The sequence below is a fragment of the Dromaius novaehollandiae genome, chromosome 15 (genome assembly GCF_036370855.1).
Source record: "Dromaius novaehollandiae isolate bDroNov1 chromosome 15, bDroNov1.hap1, whole genome shotgun sequence".
Lineage (NCBI taxonomy): Eukaryota > Metazoa > Chordata > Aves > Casuariiformes > Dromaiidae > Dromaius > Dromaius novaehollandiae.
The window spans coordinates 18,361,268-18,381,192 of record NC_088112.1 but is presented as its reverse complement, the minus strand read 5'-3'; the positions used below and the strand labels follow the sequence as shown (position 1 = coordinate 18,381,192).

Here is a 19,925-nt window from a genome sequence, read left to right as displayed (position 1 = left end):
ATTCAGGCAGGGACTAATCATGTCAGAGAGATGATTAGACTTTAGAAACCTCTCTCCTACCCAAATCAACACCCTAGGCAAAGAGTAATTTTGCAGTTCACAAGAATAAATTTCTGATAAAATGTATGCAGCAGCACAGACTTCCAAATTTCAACCCTTGCTTTAGCTATGAGTGTGAAAAACTTCTCAAAAGACATGTCACAACTGTCCTGGAGAGAGCTCTTGCGCTTTATTTGGCAAAATATTTATCATCAAATCTGTGACCTTAACTTTGAGACCATCATGAATTAGCACTGATTGGGACAGGGTTTTCATTGACAAAAACTCATTAAAATTCACTAAAAAGAGACTAAACAGTCTTTTGCCTACCTAGAGTTTGAACGTGACAGCCTTCAGGATGAAAATTTCTACTGTTTGAAAATTCAAATGTGTAATAAAAAAATGCAAAATAAAGTATTCTAGTATTCTACAGATAAGAAGGTGACAACAGAGTAACGTACAGGAACTATTTCTTTAAAAAGCAGTATCAACAGCTCATCTCACTGAACAAAATCTTCCCAAGCCGTTTCTAAAGGGAGTGTGCTGAAAGAGAAACGCACCATTGTAGCACAGGGTGAAGTGGAAAGTCATCAGAGAATTGAATTTGCATCCTCTTCTCCTTTGGACTTGCATTCCCACTTGTCCTTCATTCCTGCCTTGCCTCTCCTCTCTGAAGCTCTACTTTTCTTCCGTATTTCCCACTGTTTTGTAATGACTTCCTTTCTTCTCTAAAAGTTTGTAAAAAAAACTGGTCATAATTTGGAGTAATGGGATGAAACTAAGACAAAAAAATACAGTTTGAAAAGTCAGAAAAAGATCCCGAGTATCAAAGAGTCTAGCAATGCTGAGACAGATATGAAAAGGTAGATCTTTTGCTGTATCTTAGTCCACGGCAGAACAGGATCAAAAGCTTTGCCTAATGAAGACCTGGAGCCAGCAGCAATTTTGGCAATATTCTGATTCCCCCCAATCTTTCTTTGTGTGTTTTCCAGTTAAATTAAAATCTACTTGCTTTTCTTCCCCTAGCTATTCCTAGGCCCGTCAATTTCTTGTTCCACAGAAGCTCTGTAGGGCATTTTTTTTGTCTTGCCTTTACATGACTGACATTTATCTCTGTTTGAAAACAGCAGGAGGAGTTATGCTGTAAAGTTCAGTATGTGCCTGCCAGAAATTAGCTGTAAGAGACATCCATGCTATTTAAGGGATTTTAAAATGAGGTGTATAAGGAGCTAGGCGTTATAGATCCATAATAGCAATCTAGAAATCATAATTTTAATTCAGAAAATACAAATTGTTATTAGTCTGAAATATGCAGGAAAATTGAAACATACTGAGATGAGCAGGAAAAAAAATCTTCTTTTGACCATTTAAGTATTTCTTAATTAATAATAAGACAATAAAATTTTCATTGAATGAGAACAGCAGGATTTGGTGTTCACAGTGGCATTATAAAAAGACTTTAGTATGGAAAAACAGAGATAGAAATTATCCTAATAATTCCCCTAAAACGGAAGAACTATTCAAATAATTCATTCTTTGGCAGAGATCATGCTAAGCCAAACTTCAGCTGGAGAAGTTCTAGAAGGCTACAAAGGCTCAAATCAGGGTTTGGAAAGTGGAAACAATTATAAAATATGAATCAATGCAATCACACTCCTATTACAATTATTCACATATCTCTTTTTCCATGAGAACACTGAAAACTAACTTGGCTGACCCAAAAAATAAAGATGCTAACCCTCCAGTCAGAGAGTATATCAATCTCCATCTCAATTGTATGCCAATTGAACAAGGTCCAGAAATCAGCTGAAAGTTCATGGCATGATATAATTCTAAAAATGAATTTCCTATTATAAGTAACTCATTTAAAGTTAAAGCAGGTTTTACAACAGTTGACTTTTCATTCTAGACATGACCTAATTGAGAGGTAAGGACCAGAATGAAGAATCCAGGATATCGCAAATGCTGTTCTGTAAAATTACACAAAACAAAGGAGTGAAACTTAAACTCCAGCTAGTGTACTTGAGTGATTTCTGTGATAATTCTTTCCAATTAGGAAAAAAAAATTGTATATTATGGATCAGTGTTTCAACTGACACATATACATCAATCCTTCTCTGTCTGCATGATCTTGAAGGAAAAACTACAGTGCACACTTAGTTATTTTCAAAGGCTGATAGTTGGATCAAATCATAACCCATTTGCTGAATATAGCTTATTAGGGGGTTGATCACTCCATGGAACAGGAAAACTTGAAGGGGTTGGGTTTCTCTCCATCATACCACATTATCTTTCCTTCCTGACATTAACTTGCACATCTGCCACCAACACGGGAGTGGAGAGGAAGAGTTCCATTTATTCTTGCTTATTTCTCTGTGCCTCTTTGATGTGCTATAAAGGTTAATGCTTATTAGGAAGAAATATTCCAGATCCTTCAGAGGTATTACAGGTCCCTGAACCAGCTCTTAGCTGCACTGGCACCAATTTTAAAGAACTCCTTTCACCTAGGAAGCTGAGAAATTGTGCATATACAACTGACTAAGTACAGCTTTCTCAAGAAGGGAGATGAAAGAGCTAGGAACAAAGACTGCTGCACAGCTAAAGGGGAGAAGCAACCACACAAAAGCTTAAAGTGGTCAGCTATCAGCAAAGACCCTGCTGGTCAAGGAATCATGTATATGCCAAAGCAAAAGATGATCTGTGCCTCAAAGGACTAAAACGCTAGAGAATTTTTCCATCAACAGGCTGTTGCTAATTTTTGCAGATCATTACAACCTTATCACAGGCTTATAGTTTGAAATACTGTTTGTTATGGCTCCTAGAATCACCTACCCTGGGCTTTCACGCTGCCCATGGTCTGCATGCCATAGTTTGGGAGCCAGAGGAATAGTCTGCCTCTGTTGTAGTCAAGAGGAGACTGCACTTCGTATACACAGAGCCAGTTTAGTTATAAGCTGGCTAGGTCAGATGATATTGCCCGGAGCTCTGTGCTTGTAATGGTTAATTGCTACCTAGTTTAAAGCTGGCTGGGGAACATTTACACAAGCTGAGGTCATGCCTTCAGCTGCAGTATAGCTTGGCAATAATGTTTCAATTGACTTTAATAGGAATATCATACCTGCAAAGCTTTCAGGATCAGTCTTTTATTAAAATAATTCTGATGAGGTGATCATCAGGATAGTGATTTGGGGGCTGTGGGGAGAGGGTTGTAAGCTGAGAGAAAAATCCCTGTCTAAACTCTTAAAAATCACCATCAAAACTTCTACAAGTTCCTAAGATATAAAGTTACCTTTGAACTGCTGAAGTCCCACAAAGGTGAGGTTACCACGCTCGCACTTGAAATTGGCTCTTCTTAGCCAATTGCAGTCTTAGTTGTAATATTTTTAATTTTTTGTTATCAGATTACATATAAAGTTTGCTTTGCACTATTTTTCCATCACTTTCATTGAGCGATTTAGATATAACGTGATAGTTTATATAAACTAAATACAGTTCTGCTATCCAGTAACCTTTTTGGCAAACGGACTCTACAGAAGTTGATTGAAAACAATAAAAACCTTGATCCCTTCATACAAAGCCACAGATTCCACGTAGTATATGATACCTTTGACATCAAGCATGAACAGACCAAGAACAGCTACACTCGCAAGCCTCTGATGTCCGATGTGATCTACTTCACAACGGGTTACAATCAAATTAAGCTGAGGAAGGCAGCAGACTGATATAAATGTAAAAGCAATGAGATCACACATTGTGCATTTCAGTCTTTCCGCAGGTGAGTTTGCATAGTGTTATATCAAACGGATGCCTATGTAAATAAGCAGCCTGACCTTGTTTGAAATCTGTAAATGGAATCCGAACATTACTTAAGTTTACTGACACAGCCTTTATAAACATATGATGCATTTTTATGATTTGTTCTGATGCATATCTAGCACATTTCAGTTTTAAGTCTTCTTTCACTTCCTGGGTTAAGCTACAACCAGAAGCAGAAACTCTAAAGTACTTTGGAAAGACTTTTTTAATAATATTTTTGACATAATCAAAATCAGCAAGTGCTAGAAATATTTTAGAAAAGTATATTCACATGGCTTGATAATAGCATTTTGGTTAAAATTTCAGAATTCAGACCACTCTTAGAATAAAAAGCAATGGGCTTAAACTAAAGTGAGAGCAATTGAGGGGGAGGCATTAAGAAAATCTTCCGAACAGTAAATTAGGCACTAGAATACATAATCTAGGATTGGCGACCTGTTTAAAAAACAGGTTAGCCAAATATATCAAGAACAGATATAAGTATATTAGACACAGGAGGATTGGCTAATCTCAGAGATTCCTTCCACCCTTATTTTCTACAAATATGATAGCATTACAGTTAACAATATTTTCAGATAATTAGCTCTAACCTGATACTCTAGGTACAGCACCAGTCTCACTCATCCCAAAAATCCTACTGCTTTTCAGAATCATTCCCTCTAAAACCAAAAGCAGCAAGACAGACTCCAGTACATTCTCAAATGTTTTGTCTGGAAGTTTCCACTCTTTATTAGGGAATCCCCATCTACTTTTCCCGAGTCTGTTCCCACACAAAAACATCCTAACTCCAGACAGTTTCCTATTGCCTCTGTGTTTCTCATAACTAAGAGGCACAGGATGGTTCAGAGTGCGAAACAGATTCCGGGGAGTAAAGGGACACAGGTAGGGGTGGAGGAATTTAAAAAGCAATGTACCAGAAAGCATGTCCTAGGAAAGGCCAGTTACTTTCCTGTCCCATAAACATCCTCACTAGTTACTTAATCGGCAAATATATATTTTTTTTAATGAACAAGTGATTATAAAAGGTATGGACCTTTTATTGGAAAACCAGTAATAATAAATTCCCTTTCAGTGCATGCTAGTATAAGATGCCACAATTTTTTTATCACTGCAGTAAAAGCTAAAATACCAAGTTAACAGTGGAAATATCATGAACTTAATTGCAACAGAGCAAGTGATACCACTTAATAGGATGTGCATGCTCTTTCTAAGCAGCTTACTGTAGTGTATTTTCATATCTCCCTCAGTTAAAAAGGCAATAAGCCATCTGCAGATGTTTTTCTAAGAACCTATGTTGAATTTCATTCGTGTAAACATTTGAGCTACAGAACAGATAAGATAATTGAAAATGTAATTGGAAGATGATGTGTTTGACAGGGCGGAGGGAAGCCACACGGAAAAGGAAAAAACATCCCCATGACTACTGGTCCTTTCCCCACCCTGCTCATTGCTGTTTGCCTCCTCTTGGATTCCAGAGCTTGTTTTATTCCTCAGCAGCCTTTCTGCAGACTGGTGGCTTCAGTCACAGTTGGAAATTGTGAAACTGTGGTTTGTTTCAGAAAGAGAAGAAAGGGGAGTTTAAATATAGCTTTAGCAGCAGATGGCTCTGGTTTGGATTCTTTTAAACACAAAGAAGATGTGTTTGCTGGCTTTATAATTAACTCAAAAAGGGAAAAGAAAATTTGTTAAAGACGGAGTGTGGATATGACTTGAATTTTTCATCAGGTAAGAAGTCAGAGAATCCATAAACCTGAAGGAAAAAGTTACTGAAATATATCTTTTGAAGGATTATTTTATACTGTACATCCTACATTTAAAATTGAATGGAAGGTTGCATCCAGATTTTATCTATTGCAATACTTTGGAACTTAATGAACAGACGGTGCTTTCAAACAAAACATTTATTGGTCATTTTGAAGGGACGGGACTACCTATTTTTAGAATAGGTAAGAAAGTACTCAGGGAAAGAGTCTTTTTAAAACTCATTTGATTTTAGACTATGCTTTTAACTTTCTTTTGCTTCTACATGATTCGGTAATGTTTCTGCATCTAGAGGAATGAAAGCACTAGGCTAAGTGGATTATGATTTCATATATTGGTAAACTCTCACTAGTTATGATAGAGAATCTCTTTTAAAATGCACGGATTAGGGATTGAAGTAATACAGACATTAGTTCTCATATTAAGCACTTCAGTGCAATTCTGACATCAGCTACAGTCGCGGTTCAAGGATGCTCATTCCGTTAATATTTATGAATCTCAATTCATAAATAGTTTTAAAAATGCCAATATGAATTGCAATGTATTTCAACATGCTGCAGTGCATGCTAGCGTAGCTTATTTTTCTAATGCTATGAATACTTCAGATTTTTAAACAAGACAGGTACAATGGTTTTATTGCCAAGGAAATGTTTAAATTACCTTTCAGAATGACACGTACTAAAGAATACACTTTTTAGCTTGCAGTACAAAGTGAATAGTGAAAGGAAATTAATCTTTTTCCTGAAAAAAGAATGACAATGTAGATGATCAGTGTGTCTAAAGTTAATGTGCCGAGTGAACCAATTAGGTTAGTAAAGGGACTTTCCTTAAAGGTAGAAAGTGCCACAGAAACCCTAAGACCCACAGTGAATTCCCGGGAGAACATCGGGCACTCGCTATCAAACCCTGTCGTGCAGCCACGGATAAATAAGCAAGAGTAGCAAATAGTGCATAAAATATTACAAAACTGGCTCAGCCTCATGTTCTCCGAGTCCCCACAGCTTCTCCTGCTTACATAAAAAGCAGGGAAGGGGAGAGCTTGTCTTTGAAGGTATCTTGTTTCCAAGCCAGATCCCCTGCTCACACTTGGCCTTTTCTTAAAGGACAGGGTTCAGATCTGTGCAAGGCAGGTGAAGATAATGGACAGTGCAAAGAGGAAAATCATCCTTGGGATGACACAGCCAGACTTTAGACTCTTACACACCTAGAACTGGCAGCAAGGCATGTCAGTGCAACATTTACCACTCGCTGGCCTCTTACCCTTCCAGCACATGCATCCTTCTGAGCCAGGCAATTACTGCTGCTTTAAGGAAAAGTAATTTACAGTGCCTTCAAGGAAATATGTTGCCTTAAGGTGCTGTTTGCCACTGTCTTTGTGCACCCAGGCACATCATCTCTGCCCATGGGGTCTGACTGTGCTAGCTTCAGAATCCCTTCGCTTTCTACTGAACTCGGCACGAGGAGGGGTTTTGCAAGCTGGGGCACACAGACGAGGGCACGCAGCTCCCATTCCTCACCTAGAGGAGTAGGGACCCCTGTGGAGGATGACAAAGACTATCTGAGCCACTAGACTTCCCAGCTTCTGCAGTGTGGCTCTGCAAGTTTCTCTGCCGCTCCCTCAATATAGCTGTTAACAGGGTCAGCTGGGTTATTTAGGAAGACTACAGGGCTTAATGTATGACTTTGAATTTATGCGGCCGATTTGGAACACTAGGGTCATATATAGCCACATAAACATACAGTCATTCCTCAATCCAACATGACTGCCCCAGTTAAAAAATATATTTTTAATCAGAATTGGAGTGGGAATAGATCCTACAAATGCTTTTTTCACAGACTCCTAATTTGAAGCATCCAAACCAATGTCAAGCAAAAGTATCAGAGTAAAGCAGTCCAGGATATGACTTCAGCTGAAAAAGTCTTTGGCTGGTTGTGGGTAATGAAACAGTTACAAAAATCATAGGTCTCAGTTTAGCCCTGAGTTTGGTGTTTAATCTTGTGCAAGCCACTGAACATTTTTTATTCCTTGGTGATTAAATAATGGCAATCATTTCTGTAGAAAGGCTGGTAAGTCTTCTCTAGATGCACAGATTATTTCTATTAATGACACGAGGTACCTCCACTGTTTTGTGCATCCTCTAACTTTCCACTGCTTCTTCATCCCATTGTCTCCTCAGGGCTCTCACACGACTGTATTTATGACTAGGGGTGAAGAACTGACTTCCTTCCAGCTAATTTTCCAGCAATTCCTACTTCCAAAGGAATTAAGGTGAGTTAAAAGTTATATTTTGAAAGATGTATACACAAGGGACATATTTACCTACCTTTCAAATTTAAAAGCAACTCTTACATCCTTTTTTTTTTTTTTTCTCCCTCTCCTTTCCCAGGTTGGAAACAGCCTCTTTCTGGCCAGAAGGCTGGTGAGCCTTTGGTTTGAGGTTAACTTTTTAACTTACTGCTAAATTCAAACCCATCAAGATATTCTGCTGAACTTAATTCTTCCCATTAAGATTAGTTTTATAACAACAGGAATGTATTAATATCAGATTTTTGCTTGACACCTGTTTAAGTTAGATCTGAAAGGCGAATCAACTCTGCGTCTCTTGAGTACATATTGCATTTAACCACAGTAAATTTTTGGGGTATCATTTGTCAAATTCTACAACAATGAACAGTGTGTAGGGAAACAAAAAAGACAACTTCTGGCAACTATTGATAAGGAAATAATTGTCAAGATAACTAAGATGCAATCTCTGGCTTACATTTTTCTCAGATTAGATTGAGTGATGAGCACATGCCATCTTTAACATATACATATGCTGAAAAGGAAACTCCCATAAACATGTCATTCATAAGTGTGTTGAATATCACTTATGCTCAGGCACACATCTTTTTGAATTAAGAGGCATTTGGCATATTATCTCATTATCACATTGTTATACAGTTTTAGAGAAAAAAATAGGTGTAATGTTAGCCATTTGATGGCAGGACCTGATTCTTCATTTTTCTGATAATAAAAAAGCAGCAGACTTTTCTCATCAAAATTCTTCAAGCCTTGCTAAATCTTTGGCTGAGACAAATCTTAAAATATTTTGTCTTGGAAGGCAAAATTTATCCACAGTTGATAAAAGAGGGTTTGTATGAAAATCATCATGTAACTTTAAACAGAGCTGTCACTGCCATTTCTCATACATCACAGTCAGTTATGTAAAAGAGATCTATGGTTCTGTAACACTATCAGTGCAGAAAAAGTAGCATCCACCCCCATACAGATACCTATACAAAAACAATACCATTTGCTTTTCTTTTCAGGATTCTTCACTGCTGTAAGTAGTTGTGAAACTTTGAGCAAATCTAATACAAAGACAGACTCATATTAATCACAGCCTTGGAAAGCTCCAAGCAAAATCTCTTACAAATAGTAAGGGGAGGGGCACACACAGATGTACATGCAAAATCTTTATAGCTAAGATTTGTCCATAGTTTGGGAGATGCTTCATGATGGATAAAGCCATTCGGCATCCTAGTGAGGTTTTGTCTAATCAAACTATCTTAAATAACAGCTATTCTCAGTTTTTAAATTTTGATGCATGTCAGCCTTCCTTTCCTGCAGTATTCTTGCTTATTACAGCTTACGCTTTAGTTACAATAGTAGGGCTTTTTGGAAATCTTTGCCTGATTATTATAATAAAGAGGCAGAAAGAAACTCAAAATGTTACAAACATCTTGATTGCCAATCTCTCTTTATCGGATGTCTTAATCTGTATTGTGTGCATTCCTGTCACAGTTGCATATACCTTAATGGACTACTGGATATTTGGGGAAGCTATGTGTAAAATAAGCTCTTTCATACAAAGTATATCTGTCTCAGTCTCCATTTTCTCCCTAGTACTGATTGCTATTGAGAGATACCAGTTAATTGTGAACCCACGTGGCTGGAAGCCTAATATTTCCCACGCGTACTGGGGAATTATTTTCATCTGGGGGTTTTCCCTTATAATATCCATTCCTTTTTTAATATTTCACCAATTAACTGATGAACCCTTCAAACAACTATCTTTCCATAGTGACTTCTACAAGAACAAAGTTGCTTGCATCGAAGCATGGCCATCTGTTATGGAACGACTGATTTTTACCACTAGTCTGTTGGTTTTCCAGTACTGCTTCCCACTGGTGTTTATTTTTATCTGCTATCTCAAGATATTTGTACGTCTCCGGAAGAGACATAGTAAAATAGATAGGATGAGAGAGAATGTGAGCAGACTAAGTGAAAACAAAAGGATTAATATGATGTTGATATCAATTGTTGTGACCTTCGCAGCTTGCTGGTTGCCTCTCAATATATTCAATGTTGTTTTTGACTGGAACTATGAGGCACTCATGAACTGTAACCATAATCTAGCATTTATACTGTGCCACCTCGTGGCGATGATCTCAACTTGTATCAATCCCATCTTTTACGGATTTCTCAACAGGAATTTTCAGAAGGATTTGGTAGTATTAGTTCACCGCTGCAGATGCTCAGCATCACAAGAGGAATATGAAAACATCGCCCTTTCAACTCTGCAAACTGATGTATCTAAGGGATCTCTAAAATTAAATACTGCCCCTGTGAATAGCTAAAATAATCCAAGAGTAGTTGGATTCCAGAATTTTGTGTCTTACTGCAAGTGACCTTATTTCGTAGGTCTTGTTCCTGTTACCGCTAAAGTGAGAGGCAGTTTTTGCCATTTAGTTCAGGAAAAACAGGACCACGCTCCCAAAGGCACGCTGTTAGCAGACACTTTATGACTGTATTAATACTAATAAGCCACTTCCAAGAGTCTTAAAGATCAATAGCAATGGATTATGAACAATACTAACATCTTACTCTCTTAATCCACAGTTTTCAGGTCACTGATGTAGTACCTTAGCACCAATAAAAATGTTTCCATCTCAGCCTGTGACACAGCTGACCTGCCTAAACGCCTGGCTTTGCCCAGGAAACCATGAATTCCATGGCACTCCCAACTTCAGCAGCCTTTTTACAGTTTTCTGGCCTTCTAATTTTTCCACTCTACATTCTTCTCATCTCAGCTGTCGGGTTATCCTGCACAAAAGCTTTTAGGCAGTTTACACTAGGGGAGGCCTTTAAGTTATCCTAAGCCTCCACCAACACCTTCTTCTCAGCCCTTGCACATCATTTGCTTTGGTTTAATACCAGTTCAGCCTAGAAACTGTACCTTCACCAGGAAGAAGGCTAGAACTAGTTTCTTTTTTCAAATGAGACTAATACAGGCCCCATTTGATGCATTGCAAATTCCACCCAGCTTGCCACTGTTGAAGATGAAACATGCTCTTAATGTTTCTCCTAATAGCATCGTACTCTGCTCCGACTCACCAGTACGGATTTCTTTGTTATTCTCACCACTAGTCCTTCAAACAGGCTTTTTAGAACTGCCATTATCAAACAAACATGCTATGAATTCAGAGCAACTCATTTGTTTCAGCTGCTTGTACAGATTATGGGTTTCTCTTTGAACAGAAAATTAGTTCTGTGCTTTAATTTCAGAAATATCTTTCCCCACATCGCTGCCCTAGCAAGAGGCTATGCTTGAGACAGATGCAGTCATTTTTGCTGGACTGTTTGAAAATATTTTTTTGCATAATGCAGGGCATGGAAGCCCAAAGGTGTAATGCTGAAAACAATTTCTCTCAAACTAAAATATATTGAAAACCATTTTCCAACTTGGTCATAAAAAATAACCAGATATATTCTTCATCTACTCTGTGATGCCAACATAAATAATCAGTTATAATTGTGGTTTAAATAAGATACTTAGAACACCTGAGTCCCACAACGCACCATCTTAGGAGTTAACTTACTTTCTCTTGCTCAAATTATTTAAATATAATGAGTTGTCTGTATCACTAAAGCCTTTATTCTTTTGTGTTCCAACAGCCTTGTTTATTTCAGTACCTGTATGTAAAATTCCTTGTGATTTATTGTCTAATTTTGACAGTTTGCTGGTATCCCACCAAAGCAAAAAGAATTAACATGCAGAATGCAACCAGCTCCTTGCACAATGAAGCTTACCTTAAGGATATAAAATTCTCTTGGACAGGGACCGTCATTTGCTGCCTTCACCTGGCCCTATAAAGATTTAGGCAGGTCGTAGTTCCCTTGTTCTGCTTCTGCAGCCTGAGTGCCGGCTGTCAGCGGTAGCGCGGGGAGCTCGGTGAGCAGCGCCCTGCGAGCTCCGGCACATTGGCTTCATCGCTAAGCGCTTCCGGATTCCCGCTGAGCGGCTGCAACCGGGGCCTGATCCCACCGTAGTCAAAAGAGTAGGAACGGCAGAATTAGTGACACGGCAGTCGAGGATGTAAGCGACAGATGTGGATTAGCTGTGACATAATTCAAGATTTTTTCTAATTAGGTCATATATAATGCACGTGAAATAGAGCGCACAGGTAAGCACAACCTAAACACCCACTTTGTGCATCACAGAGAGAAAAACAGGAGACAGCTAAGTATTTAGTAAAAGCTAATGACCAGACTGTTGACAGGATCCTAGTATTAATTATTTCCATTAATTCCAACTCTCAGTCAATTAAATCACTGGGCTCTCTTTACTTTATTGCTGATATAGATCATCTGCTTGTCCAGAGCAACAGGCATTTAACCAGGTTTAAAGCAGTAATTCATAGTGAACGGCGCTGCTGACACGGCACGCATAATCAGAGTGGCTGGTACGTGCGTATGGGGAAGGGGAGGCGATCGAGTCTGTGCTGTTACACAGGTGCAGATCCCAGGTAACTAAGTGATTAATTATCCCCATCTCACTTAACTGAGAGCAAATCCGATTCTAAAATTTCACTTCTCTTGGAGATTCCCATACCCATACAGCAAGCCATTTCACACTGTTATAAGATCATTAGACTATTTAAACAAATTACAGTAGCATACCTGCTAAGGGCTAGACTATCAGCTAGCTTTCTTGGAGAGTTTGGAACACAAACCTCTGTCACAGTCTTTCTTAAATTTAAATACACTCTTTACAGTGTCAGGGCCCATGCTTAAAGCCATTCACAAGCATGTGACATACAGTCCAAGTCATCAATATTAGACGCAATAGTTGAGATTACTCTTCGTTCTTGTCACATCAAGTATCTCAGATAGTATTTAGTGTTTGAATCAGGCCCAGCTAAGATTCCCATGCGTGAAGTCAGCCTAAGCGGCTCCCACACAAGTATCCCAATCCCGCAGGCATGCCCAAGCGTGCTTGGCTTTGTAGCATAGATGTTTTAAGTATCATGCCCCAAAGTGGGAAGCACTGTAAATGTATAACTTTTCATGCCAGGGGAGTAAATGTCTAAATACTTCCATTACAAAACTGCAGGTTTAGAAAATTCTCTCCAGTTACACATAAGCCAACCTGACAAATCTATGTAGTTTTACCTCGTCTTCCCTCTTAGCAGTTTTCTGAGATGAGCAAGCTTGTGAAATCCTGCAAATGTGTCACTAACAGAACATCCTTGTGTGCAAACCTGAACTTGAAATAAACACAGAGAAAAAGTCTGCATATTTAACAGTGCTCTTCTTTAGAGCTCAGCAGTTTAAATACAGTCATGAGATGAACAATAGTCAAAATTATGTGGTCAGTGAACCAGCAGAAACTGCTGTCATTACATCAGAAGGTCAGCAGCGCTGATGGATAGTCTCCCTTTACTGTCTCCCACTCTGAGTGCTTAGACAGTAAATTTCTGTGACATTAAACAGTTAAACAAACAAAAGGTTGCTATTGCGTTTTGCAGCACCAGTCGTCTACTCCTGACATCCTGATCAGAGATAAGCAATCAATTTTCCCAGTCTGGTTCTTGGCACGAGAGCGTGCTTCGTTACCAGCTGGAAGCTCTCCGAGCAGCGAGGCTGCTTCAGAATCCAGTGTGAATAACAACGCTTGTGCCTTGATTTCTTCTTGTTGTTTCTTCCTTACCCTTTCATTCAAATCAAGTGCTGACACTCCATTTCTGCTCTGAGCATTCGGTTATCAAGTATCTCTTAATGCTGCACTTTCAACAAATCACTGCTCACTGAACAGAGTATCATCATCGCCTTGAAGATGTCACCCTTCATGCCCTTGTCACAGGCACTGGCTTTATATGCAGTCTGATCTCTAATTTCCAGACAAGTCAATAGGAATTTATTGACTTTAATAGGAACAGGATCAAATACACAGAGAAGTTATTTGCTTTTAATACATAAACATTATGAATTCCAATGTACTGTGGTAGTGAGAAATTTGTAACTGTGCAATATGCAGTATTTAAAGACTACTCAAATCACAATGTTATACTGACAAATGTTGCGTGTGTTAGGTAATGCTGAGAGATTTATTTTCCCTTATTTTATTAGTATAGCAAGTAGACAAAGTTATAACAGTCTTGGTCACTAGAATGTTAAGTTTTGTTACATGATGTAATCGAATGGAGCACTGAGCTTCACTGGGGAAGCAGAAACATGGAATTAAAAAATCACTGCTGAGACTTTCTTTGTATATTTGGATAGAGTTTGAGTATCAGGTACCCCTTCTATAGCTTTCTGTATTTAAAAACCTGCATCAGAGCTTTGTTCAAATGGGTTGGTCATGTAGATCAGAGCAATGTATTTAAAAGCATCCTTGTAAGTGAATGTATCTTTGTATGTATTTGTATTTTATGGTTAATTGGTTTAACTGTAAGCACACATAACTTGAGTTATATACTTGAAAAATGGCATTCATTGTGAAAATGATTCCCCAGACCAGACAGCTCAATTGATCATTGACTGTAATTATGTACACGTGCAAAAGCAGTGCCACTGTTATGTGTTATTTCAACATTTTGATTCCTCCTATCTACTGACAAATAAATAGTACCCTGTATAAAACTGCTCTGTTGCCCAGCTGGTACATACTACTGCTCATAACTTTAATAGGACAGTTCTCATACAAACAGTTCTGGAAACTGGTTTAGCATTTCACATGTTTACTTATTAGATAAACAAAAAGAATCAGGGAAAAAATAGGTATTTTCTGTTTCCAGAAGAGACAAGGACTTAAAAACACTGGAAATTCTCAGAGTTATAAATGCTTAACAAGAACTGGTGCAAACAGCTGAAGAACCTTCTTGGGGCTCCTGCTGTTGACATCTTTTTTTGGTGAAGAACAGAGTCATAAAATGGAGGTTTCAAGTGAATTCATGCTTCAAGGACAGAGCAACTTTCTAGTACCATACTTTATGATTTCTACTCACATATAATCAATGTGTTTGGAATGCTGTTTTCTTAGACTTTTTCAGATACACTGAATAATCTTTGCAATTTGTCAGAGTGGGTTTCCCTTCAACAGCTCAGAAAATTTTATCTGCAGCACAAAAGAAAGAACTATCAGAGTGCTGCATTGCAGCCTAACTGGTACATACTTTTTTTCTAAAATAGCATCTACTACTGCATTTTAATTCATCGATATCTAAATAGGAGAAAAATACTTGGATTTTTCTTGTTTAAGCCAAAATATTCACACCATATCTCCCTGCGTTATTAATATTTATTTCCACACACGATAAAAACTCTTGGGATGCAACAATGGCACTCGTTAAAAACAACCACGACTCCAGTCTTGAAAATGAGATGCTTTTGTTTTACCCAGCTCTGATCTACTACAAATAATAAATGACAGTCACGTTCTATGGGGGGTTTTTTGGTTTTTTGGGGTTTTTTTTTGGTTTGTTTTTTAAGTTAAATCACAACTGCTTCAATTGCAAGGCAGGAATATTTTACCCCAAAATAACTCTAAATAAACATTGCTCTAAACAGTACCACAGCAGGTAACATTCTGAAAAATGCCCAAATTGACTTTCAGGGAGATAAATTTTGCATCTAAGAAGTGTCTGAATGTTACCCAGATTCTAGAAAGAAATGGAAATTACCACAAGCCAGGTAACCTCATACTTATGGAAGCCTGGCCATATAGGGCAATTTCAATATGTTTATCATCTGTTATGTCACAGTTATTTAGCAAGCTCTTTGCCATGCCTCTGAGTTGCATGGCAACTCTACTTTTTTTTTACTCTACTTTTGTACGGAAACAAAGCTTATGCCATTATGTTTCTTTCTATTTGACCCTAACAACATTTGAACAATTAAGAATAAATGTCTCGGAGATTATTACACTCCTATACATCTTAGGAAAAAAGGTGGCTGGTTAGAAGAGAGACACACAAATTAGCACCTCCGTTGAAAGAAATGCTAGCACAAGCTTGCAAATGCAGCACTAGGTACTCCGTTCAGCACTGCAGGAGATACAGCTTCAGACTAGCAAGAGCATATACCATCCATTGCCCAAGACACATATCAGAGTTTCAGATAGCTGACACATCAGCTTTGCCCCAGCCCTTAGGATGTCCCAGCATTTGGGACCCTTTGAAATTAAAAAACAAACAAAAAAAAACCCAAGTTGCCACACACTGTCCCCATTACACTGTTGAAAATGCACTGTAATCATTGTGCTTGTGTAGGCACAACAAAGCAGAACCAACCAACAAGACAGAAGATGGCACAAGTGAGATGGGACACACTGATAGCACAAGTGTGGAGAGTCTGAGTGACAATTAGTTCAGGAAACTTCAGAAGTAGCAGAAGAGCTTGGTTAGAAGAGCGAAGACAAGGAAAAATAACTACAGTTGTTAGCAGAACACTGTATGACTTCCGTTTCATGTGGCATATTTCTTAAAAGACTCAATTCCAAATTTCATGGAATATATTGAGGAATTATGGCTGGCAACACCATCAGAGAGACACTAACCCAAACACAGCCTGTCCTGCAGAGTGCATAGCACATACACCTCCAAGCCTAGGTATGAATCTAGCCTGCCACCAAGGAAACACATTAAAACATTTGTGACACATTTTCCAGGTTGAAATGGACTATGGAGCAGAGTGAAAAGGACAAGACAAAAAAAATCAGTGCTGACAGGGAGGTCTTTTAAACAAAATATTATCACAAGACTCACAAAAGGTGAATTCCTAGCTCCATCACGGTTTAACAAGTACTTTAGCCCTTGCATCTCCTCCTTTCGACTTCCTTCTTCTGTTTCACATGCACAGACTGCGTGGGGCAGGGTCTGGTTCACAAGATGCACAGAGTGACCAGCACAACACAGCCATGTTTTTACTTGGGATTCTAGATGTTATTTAATGGAAATAAAACAGGACTTGGCTTTCAGGAGAAAAATCATCCTTCATATTCACAGAATCATTTTTCCTTCCAACCTCCCACTTCCCCCAGGCCATCACTGTAGGTGGGTGATAAAGCAAGTTATTAGAGATATATGAAGTTTGCTTCAGCATATAAATATTTGTTTTTCCTCCTCATCATTTTGAATACTATGCTGAGAGGACAGCAAACGCATAGCAAAGCTCACCACAAAAGGTCAGGAAGACTGCAAATGTACTTAGTGGAACCTCAGACTCCATAAATATAAAATGACACTGTCCTTTCAATTCTATGCTAATAAGCCACTTAAAAATGCTACACAATGACAACCTTGGAATTATCTTGTCTACTATTGCTCATTTTTAAAGAAGGTTCCTTTGGCATATAGCTTAGTTTCCATGCAAATGCACTGACTGATGTCTTTTATTTCATTTCATAGGCTTCTCTGTTAGTCACAGGCTATTTACATAATGTGATGGAAGTGGCACCTGTGTGGAGCTATTCTCTGCAGAATTCATTTCATCCTCGTACCTAGCGAGGAACACTTGTTAATTCATGTAGATGATAGGGCTATAACAGCTATATGAAATCTGAATCGGTTCTTCAACCTAAGAATAACCAGTATAGTTGGAAGAAGCTCTCAAAGTCTGGGGTCCCTCTAAAGAGAATCGCTTACGCAGCTCACGACCCAGCTTGCCAGCTCCGGTTTTGGGTTGGAGACTTCAGCACAGCTTATTTCCATGAAGCCAGAACAGCAGTGTCCCAGCAGCATCTCAGAGCAGCAGACTTCCCGGGCGCACGCTCCAGCAGCGAGTCCTACATAGCCTCCACGTCGCAGCCCCCCTGGCCAGAGCTACTCAGATCTCTCCAGCACATTCACATCTCCCTCCCTAGTTGACAATTGAGGCCAACAGATTTGTCTATTAACAGGCAATGAAATGTCTGTTTTGGGGCTAAAATCATTAGGATGGTACAGTTGTATCAGACATGCCCAGGATTTAATTTCAGCCTAGAAGCCACCTCAGGATTTTTCATCATTACCTCTACTAAAAACACACACTGTGAATATATTCTGATCATATCGCTGTATTTCTTCAAGCAGTCAGTCAATGGAAGCGGTTTAATCCACATTAGATTAATATTTTTATAAATGCAACCACTGTTTTCTTACGCAGAAAAAATAAATCCAGGCAAGAAAAAAATTAGATCCCATTCTTTTGGAATTTTCCTCAACAAAATTAATTAGTTGCTATCCCTTCCCCTTTTAAGTAACTCAGCAGGAACTTAATGGCACCTGCTGCCTTGCAGTGCTAATCCATTCATGTTGCCTCTTGAATGGATTCCACTGGTAAAGGATCTCTCTTCAGCTGCAAAAATGAACGCCAAGCACCTGGATTTTGGGGAAGGGGCTTGCTGCAGAAGTGGCAGGGAAGGAGTTCAGCTTAATGAAGTAGAACAGAGAAAAGCTCACAGCAGCAGAGGCCCCAGAAGATACCCAGGAGGATTCTGCAGGAAGATAGGGATATGGTTTACAAGCCTCAAAGCAGGTTGTAACAACATGAAAATATATTTGTGTGTTTAATTCAATTCACTTTGGCAACTACCTTTCGGGGGAAAATTCTGTTTAAGTATTGTATCTTCATAGAATATTTTTATAATGATCAAAGAGGCACAGGGATCAATTTACATCTAACTTATACAGAGTGGAAAGCCCACACATACATGCCAAGAGGGCAAGGGAAAGGAAAAGGCAGGATTTAAAAAGAAAGAAATGCAAATCAAACACATCACTCTTGTCTATCAAAGGAGCCCTGTCAAATTGCATCTACCAAGACCTCAACTCAATGCTGACAACACTGAGAGCAATTTAACCAAACTCAACTTAACGTGAAGAAACACAGCAGTGCCAGGGGAGCCTGATGCCCTGTGCCACCTTCACTGGTGGGACCTGCAGTAGCACTCTGCAGCAGTGCCCCAAGAGGCAAGAAATATGGGCTCTCCTTGCAGGAACGCAAGGGCCACCAGGTGCTAAAGACATTAGCAAGGGGCCCCAAACCTCCTTGTGAAACCTAAGTGTCAGCAAGGAGCACAAGACTGTTGGCTCCTCCAGGAATACCTGTCATCCTTTGGATTTGCAGCAGGATGGGTACGTCACCTGCTCCCTAGGTGGTTTTAAGTTTATTCTCTTTAGAGGGATTTCGAAGTAAAGGTCAGCAGGACTTTACCACACCCACAGGATAAACCTTTGAGAGGATAATTAGTCAGCAAATAGTCTCTTTTAAGGTAACCAGGTCTAATAGTCCATTATTTGTAGAGAACAGTTATCAGCTTGACCTTGCAAGGCCGTCAGCTGGCATGATAGCCTCTCCAGCAAACATTTACATTTTTGCTTTTCAGATGGCTTTAAGTGTCTTATTACTTACAGTTTATCAGTGATAGACCTTTCTGACCGTGTAAGCAGGTCAAGTTCTCACCTGATACCACACACACTGCGCACTGCTGCGCTGGTTAGAGATCAGACTTAAATACCTCCCCCCGGGTCTTGTATCATTCAGTTAAACTAACACCTTTCATCACCAACACCAGAGAAATGTCTAAAACACAGCCTAAGTTTCTCCTGAGCTGCCCATCAGGAGGGTTATTTCTGCTGGCGCCGTCTGTCTCCAGCTCTTTGTTAGAGGGAAGCACCAGTCCGTAGAGCTCAGTCTGGAGCCAGAAGAGCTACATTTAGCATCGGAGCAGGGAGGAATTCTGGAATATGTCACACTCCAGCAGCTTTGAATGCAGTTATCTGGGGCAGTGACCGTAAACGTTATTCCAAGACCACATTCTCCAAAGGCATCCGCAACCTTTGAGCATCGCAGAAGCTTCTGCCAACCAGTGTCAGACCCCACAGTTGTCAGGCAGAAAGCCGCAAAACTGATGCAATCACGGTATAGCTATATTTTCAAGTGTTATTTACTTTTTTAACTAAACCCACCTAAAACGTTGCCTATGTTTCATTGCACATACAACACTATGGACGCATTACATTTAATCATCTGTACTACGGCTGAAGGAACTGAAGTTCTGGAT

General features: G+C 39.1%; 1 protein-coding gene and 1 long non-coding RNA gene across 6 annotated transcripts in view; one reads left to right on the top strand and one right to left on the bottom strand.

The window, feature by feature from the left end:
* Window positions 1-19,925, bottom strand: part of LOC112984253 (uncharacterized) — a 49,959-nt gene that overhangs the window by 4,950 nt on the left and 25,084 nt on the right. The gene's annotated exons all lie outside the window — the stretch shown is intronic.
* On the top strand, window positions 9,094-12,673 carry LOC112984251 (neuropeptide Y receptor type 6-like). The gene has a single exon (XM_064521093.1). The coding sequence runs from the start codon at window positions 9,115-9,117 to the stop codon at window positions 10,237-10,239; it is 1,125 nt and encodes a 374-aa protein (XP_064377163.1). The 5' UTR covers window positions 9,094-9,114; the 3' UTR covers window positions 10,240-12,673.

Coding starts and splice junctions, on each gene's coding strand:
- LOC112984251 (XM_064521093.1), top strand. CDS start 9,115: ATGATGGATAAAGCCATTCGGCATCCTAGTGAGGTTTTGTCTAATCAA.